The sequence below is a fragment of the Rhinopithecus bieti genome, unplaced genomic scaffold (assembly GCF_001698545.2).
Source record: "Rhinopithecus bieti isolate Rb0 unplaced genomic scaffold, ASM169854v2 scaffold_51152, whole genome shotgun sequence".
Lineage (NCBI taxonomy): Eukaryota > Metazoa > Chordata > Mammalia > Primates > Cercopithecidae > Rhinopithecus > Rhinopithecus bieti.
The window spans coordinates 655,989-662,970 of record NW_016820554.1 but is presented as its reverse complement, the minus strand read 5'-3'; the positions used below and the strand labels follow the sequence as shown (position 1 = coordinate 662,970).

Below are 6,982 nucleotides of genomic sequence, written 5' to 3'. Positions count from 1 at the left end.
AAAAGAAACGGAGATGTTTGTAAAAATGTCCTGCTAACTAAGATGCACTTGCCAAATATTGGAATTATTAAACTGACTGAATTATAATTCTTGAAATTATTAGACTAGGAAAGACTAGACATAGAATTACAAATCTGATCTCATAGGTGGAGGAAAGAAAGAATGTCAATAGCAACAGCATAAATAGATGGTATAGTAAATAGGAATGACAAAGCGTAAACTCTCAAGTTTTAAAAATTCAACTGACTGGACTATACTTCTTAAGGATACTAGCATATGTGAGTCAAATGATAAATATTATACTTAAAGCTAGAGGGAAAACGTCTAAGTTTACTAAATGATTATTTTTCTACTACAATCATCCAGGCACAAACTCAGAGTGGTACTGTTATCATAGTATGGTTTGGTTTATTTAAAATGTTCTTTTCATTTGTCACATTGACTTGGAAAACCTGTATGTAGCCTCTTAAAATTTTATACCAAGTTTATTACGTAAAAGGTGTCTTTTCTATTTTGTTTCCAAAACTTTTCACTTTCCTTCCAGTTGAACTCCTGTATTCTATAACTTCTACTTTAGCAAGTATTCATAGTCTTATTTTGCTCTTAAGTTTTATCAAGTGGGTTATTTTATTCAAATGAACATATTTTATATCTGTTCAAAATGAAGAGCTTTTCAATGTGCACAATGAAGAGAACAAAAGAAGGTCTCTGTAGAATTATAGAACAGTCCATGGTCCTGGTTCATTCCAAGCTATTTCTTCACATTTTGAGAATAACCACAAAGACAGGGCAGGGTGGGGGAGAGAGAGAGAGGAAGAGAGAGAGAAGAGAAAATGAATCATCTTTTATTATTGAAATGCACCTGAGACCATCAGCTATTTCTGCATTTTCATTTTTATTTCTTTGAGCTGAGAGTGAACATTTGGAAACAGATTCACTTTGCAAAAATGCAACTTGAGATTCCAGAGATTGCAAGTCAAGTCACACTGTCATGGTCATCAAAATAGTTGGTGCAGTAAGAGATGTTCCTAGAGGAAATGTATTCACAATAAATTTCAGAATTTCAGGTACTATTGAATTTATTTAACTTCAGATAAATTTAAGGCAGAATTTGTGATATTCAAAGAATTCTAAATGGAAGTAAATGTCCCATTTTTTGAAACATGATTTCAAATATATCTTTTGTTCTAAGTAAGGTTTTGACAATAAAATTTATATTGAAATTTTAAAATAAAAGTTTTATTAAAAGTACCCAAATTCCTAAAACAACAGTGAGGGAAGATGGTTGTATATAAGCCAATTCGTGAAAATTAAATGTTTTGAACTGCATTTTTCTTATACATTGGTAACTCATGTTGTATTAACTTAGATTATTAATATAGTCTATTTCTTATTGGACATTTCTTAATAGGTGGTAATATGTGAGAAATGGAAACATAAAATATGTTTATGTTTTAGTCATGTATCCTCTAAATCTATATATCCCTGTAGAATTTGCTTGGAATGTTTATGTAGATTGTATTAATGTTATTTTAGACACAACATTCAGAAAAAGATATTGATATTACTTCTCTCCTTTCAGGAGAAACTTTGACTCAGAGATATTAAACACTCACTGACAGAGCACTAAAAGAGTTGGAGCTCCTTTTATTTTATTGAATAGGAGCTTTGTGACAAGACTTGCCAGACATGAGGAGTCCCAGGATAAGACCCAGTTATGAACTTTCTTACCTGTGGTCATAGGTCTTCTTTCTCACATGGCGGCCAGGAATAAGTTAGCTGTGCAATAAAAGAAGTAGCACTCCTGATAATTTCTTTTAAGTACAATGAAATTAATGTTCTTCAGCGTCCATTGGTAATTGTGCATGTTGCTCAGATGGTTTCCGGGTGTCAAGGCTCTAGATAGCTGGACCTTCAAGACTCTTCTGGAAAAGGTTCTGGAGGCATCTCTGACTTTTATAGTATGTGTCTTTTGAAACATAGTGTTTATGTTTGATAAGCTTGGTCACCCTGTGGATGACTAATTGTGTATGATCAATGCCGGCTTTATATAATATTTTGGATGTACTGTGAGTGTGTGTCATATAATGTTTACTGATTTAGACCTCAATTTCTTAGGTTACTGCTGTTTCACCATAAGCCATTGCATGAAATTAAATTAAATACAGAAATATGATGGTTCAGTTAATGCTCAGTGGTGCAATAAAAAGAGCACAAATTTGTTCCAGAGAAGTCTATATTGGAATCTTGATCTTTCAACTTAGTTTGTGATCTTGGGGAGCTTGACAAGCCACCATGAACCTTTGTTATTTTCACCAAGAAAATGAGAATGATAATTTATAACTTAGTGCTATTGTCAGAATTAAACAAAAATAATGATTTCTATGATACCAGAAAGATGGTGTTTAATACTAATATAAATTTTATGTTGAATGACCTACTATGACAGAAATTAATATTTTTTAAAAAATCAGCTAACTGAAGTAAGACATTCAGCTACATATATATTAGGTGGAAGAACAATTCTTTGCTTATGGTGTATTGGTTATTTTCTGTCTGAACTGTCTTTTGCTCTTAAATGCTTAGGAATTAAAAATAACCCAAGAATCAAGAATGGCTGTATTCTAACGTTTGTTCTATCGGTTCTTTTTTTCATCCATGCCATGGGGTTCTTTCTCTGTGCCCTGAGAAATGCCTTCATGATGAACAGGAAAGCTGGCGTGGCCTGGACAATGGATTTGGTTAAGTAATAAGAAAATATTTATAAACTATCTAGAATAGAGCTGAGTGATAAATAGCAAAAATACACATTTTATAGATATGGTCACATAGTTAAACACAAATGAAATTCAAGTTTACAGAAAAAAATTAATAATATATCTAATATTATTTCACGAGTAAATGGGAACTTAATTTTCAGATCAACATTTTGAACTAAAATTGGTTTCATATTGAACTCATTTTCTCCTCAAAATATTTTAGTAATATGAGCTTCTCTGGGAGAGGGAAACAAATCTATTTACACTTGAACTAGTTATTTGAACATGTATTTTATACTATTAATTTACAATCTGTGAACTCTAGAATGTTTTATTGACACGGATAAAGTGCTGGAATAACTAGGTTTTCAGGACTTGAAATTAAAATAATTGTGCCGAGTGCGCTGATTACTGGTTCCTAGAATGTAGAAAGGGAAGGAGAAAGCAAGCAAGTTGCTAAGGAAATTAAGGGTTTGCTTTCTCCATGATATACCTTATTATCACACTGATTTTTTTGTATGTTTGCCAAAATGTTCTGATATTTAAGAATTAGTTTATCTGAATACTTTAATTATAATTATGTCTCTAGTATTGGTTTCCTAAATACAGGTAATAAACATACTACTGTCGCTGTTCTGTTAACCATAAAAAAAAACAAAAACCAAACAAACAGAAAACAATAGTAAGTATCCTATCTAGTTGGGTTTTCCATAAAGATAATTGAAAGAGACCTTCAAATGTTTCCATTAAAAGTCTTGGTGAATTTTCCCCAGGTTCTAACAAACTATACCAAAATAGAACTCATTTCATGGAAAAAAAGAATCCCACAGCACTTCTTTTTAATAACTGTTCAGCTACAAAATTTTATTGGTATCTTTTTATGTTCCCGCTAGAGGATGTAATGCACAAAAGCATTGCCACGGAACATATAAAATTACAAATGAAATTTATTGTAAAAAGTAGAATGTCTTCTAGACTGGTGTCAGTATTTATTTCATTCATAAACCAAAACTGCAGTATAATATATTCATTGTCAGCAAGTTCATGTGTGTAAATTTCCATCCAATGTTATTGACTGATATAAGACAGATATTGAAAAGACAATTTAAATTTACTCTTCCAAACATAAACTGTTCCACAAAAGCACTGTAAAAACTCCTTCAAGATTTTGGGTTGTGCTTGACATTTATGGTTAACTACATAATTTGGTCGTGTCATAATCCATTGTGTTTGGCAATTTGGCATTAAACGCCTGAAGAGCAGATTGGATCCTCACCACCTCACTAGTAGACAGCTTGAGTCTATGACGAAGCAAGCAGGAGAAAAGATCTAGACGACGCTGACCAGGTGGGGAGAGTTTATTTACACGGTCTCTGATCTCTAGTAGTTGCAAAAGTGCTGAGTCCTGGGATCCCTGAGTATAGGGGTAGTCCAGCTGCAAAATCAGGTCCCGAATTGCTTCAGGGTCAAAGTGCATGCTGTAGCCAAACACTTGAATGTTATTGATTTTCATATAGCCCAGGTTCCGGGAAGGGTCAATAAACTCCAGAGGTTCGTAGTAAATGCTCTCATTACCATTGGGGCCGTTGGACTTGATTCGGCTCCTCAGGTAGATGTGTACTGTCTCAAAAAATGTCTTCCATTTGTTCCCCAGAGTTAATGTCCAGTTATAACACTGCAGGGGGAGGTCCAACTTAGTCCGCTCCCAGTCTGGAAAGCTGTTTTCATTCACAGGCATAAACCAGCTCTCAGAGTGGCTGCCTCCGAAGGGATTGACGTAAACAGCCAACACTGGCTCCAAGGTGCTGTTTTTAGTTAAGCAAATCTGTAAAGAGAGACCCAAAATCATATGGACTAGACTTGACTTGTACTTATTACTCTTCAAGGTGAGGAGCATCCGCTTACGCCAGGAGGGATCAAACCAGCTATTGAGGCGCATGTCATTGCTGATAAAAATGGCATGGACTTCTATTCGTCTGTCCGTTTTCTGCAGCAGATATTTCATTTCGAGATCTTGCAGGTCAGTTTCAAAGCCAATATAGTGATCGGTGGACTCGGCGACTTCAGGCTTGCAGAGCCCCTGGCTGAGCATGTAGCCGGTGTTGCAGGTGCCACATCGAGTGCGGTTGTCTGGTGCGCATGTCAGGCAAGCGGAGGCGTCTCCTACTGTGCAGGGCAGGAACGCGGTGCAGACCACCTGGTCGTTCGGACACGTGCACGAGTGTGTCTCTTCTGAAAAGCTGCCTAGGAGGCCGTTCTCATTGCAGTAGAGAAAAGATTGGATGCGAGTAAGCCAGTAGGTTGAGGTTCTAGAAATACAAAACAAAACGAATCTACATAAATACAAAGATATTTTGTGTACTGCAGTAAACCTTAGCTCAGAAATCTTCACTATTATTTCTTCAGGTTATCTCCAGCCAGTAATTTAAATGAAATAAAATATTCATAGAACTTATAATTAGACTATATAATACAAACACACACACGTGTGTGTATATTCCATTTATCACTGTGCAAAACAAGATTAGAGCTATACTTGATCTGAACTGCAATGCGTTTCTAATATGTGATATCTTCTAAAGAGATTTCATGCTATCTCATTAGTGCACATGGAAGATGATTGTAGATAAAAATAGGTCATCATTGTTTTGAAATATCAGGAAGAAGAAAGGTAAGTGATTTTAGCATAAAATATCTGTAGGAAAATTAGAGCATATAAATGGTGATTGTTCATTCATTTACTCTTAGCTTCATAGACCACTAGTGTTGCAGGAAGCATGAATAGAAAGTAAAAGAAAATGAAAGAAAACAAACAGCTCTAAATTGTCAATCAGTGTATTTAGATGCTAGGGTTGTCATCAACATTGAAAGAACAAGTACCCACTCAAAAAGATCATATTATTAAAACATGCTTGAGTTTATTCTTACAGGCTGTTCAAGAAAATAGTTGAAAATATCTCATTAAAATCAACAAGCTCCTTCAATAAGGGGTAAGTGTGTTAGTTTAATGTGTTTGATTTGAGTCATTAACATTTTTTCTTTTCTCATCAGGTTAATCATGATTCCAATTTCAAATCTCACTTTTCCGATTTTCTCATGTTATTTAAACCATTTTGGTGTTTTAAAACCAGTAAAATAGTGAAGGAAGAGCAATGGCCTTGTAATAACACAATTCCTTGTTTTTAGTTTGTTGCTTTCTCATACTGGATGTATGATTATGGGAAAAGTTGCACAGCATCTATAACACACAGTTCTCTCATGTGAAAAATGGGAATAGTAATATCTTCCAGGTTGAGATTTTGTGAGAAATAAGTTAGGTTCAAACTCTATGCATGTACTTAGAATATTTCAAAGTGTCTGTTTCACAGTAGATACACAACAATTCTATTTTTGGTATTCTTATGATTTTTTGGTGTTCACATTTAATACATTTGGGATTTCCTGCAAAATATATATGCTGCACTCAGTCCTTTAAATATCTGCTTACTGTTTTTCATAGTGCCTTTTTCTGCTTAAGATTTTGTATTACTGTGTATTTACTTATTTATATTGTTTCTCTCATTACATATAATACCCTTTTGCCAAACTCTTGTATGTTTTCTTTAATAGCTATATAACCTGTACTCAGTAGAATTCCAGGAGATAACAAGCCTTTAATATTTATTGAATATTGAATAACATGCATGGATTAGCCAAAGGAATATTTTCTTAAGAAGTGTATTTTTAAGTGAAATTTAAACCCTAAACTGAACATTTAATACACTTGGGAAATCCTAGCTCTGAAGTAGCACGTAGTAAAGTAATACAATACTTTATTTGACATTTGCACAATTAAAAACATGCAAAAACCTTTCTTATCCAGCTTCTCTAAATGCAACTGCATTATATATACTCAGAAGAAAATAAAAAAGTAAATCAAATCTAAGCCAACCATAAAACATTTTCCTCTTAATTCTTTCTTATACTGAAAATCACTGATTGAAATCTTAAACCTGTTAGATTCATGGCTTGAACATGTCTCCCAAAGTTCATGTGCTGGGGACTTGGTTGCTAATGCAGTGATATTGTGAGGTAGTAACTAATGGAATATGTGTCCTTGGAGAAATGCCCTCATGAACAGATTAATGCCCTTATCTTGGGAGTTAGTTTCTTATAATTGGGCAAGTTTGGCTCCTTTTTGCTCCCTGTCTTGCCCTCTCTTTGCCCTTCTGCCATCAGATGAT

The 6,982-nt window shown here is 34.2% G+C and overlaps 1 protein-coding gene across 2 annotated transcripts in view; it reads right to left on the bottom strand.

The window, feature by feature from the left end:
• Positions 1 to 3,688: 3,688 nt before the first annotated feature.
• The window catches only part of BRINP3 (BMP/retinoic acid inducible neural specific 3), a 406,727-nt gene continuing 403,433 nt past the window's right edge, over positions 3,689 to 6,982 (bottom strand). For both annotated transcript variants that reach the window (XM_017859821.1, XM_017859820.1), the window contains exon 8: positions 3,689 to 5,068. In XM_017859821.1, coding sequence (XP_017715310.1) covers positions 3,952 to 5,068 — 1,117 coding nt within the window. In that variant the 3' untranslated portion in view covers positions 3,689 to 3,951. The remainder of the gene's footprint in view (positions 5,069 to 6,982) is intronic.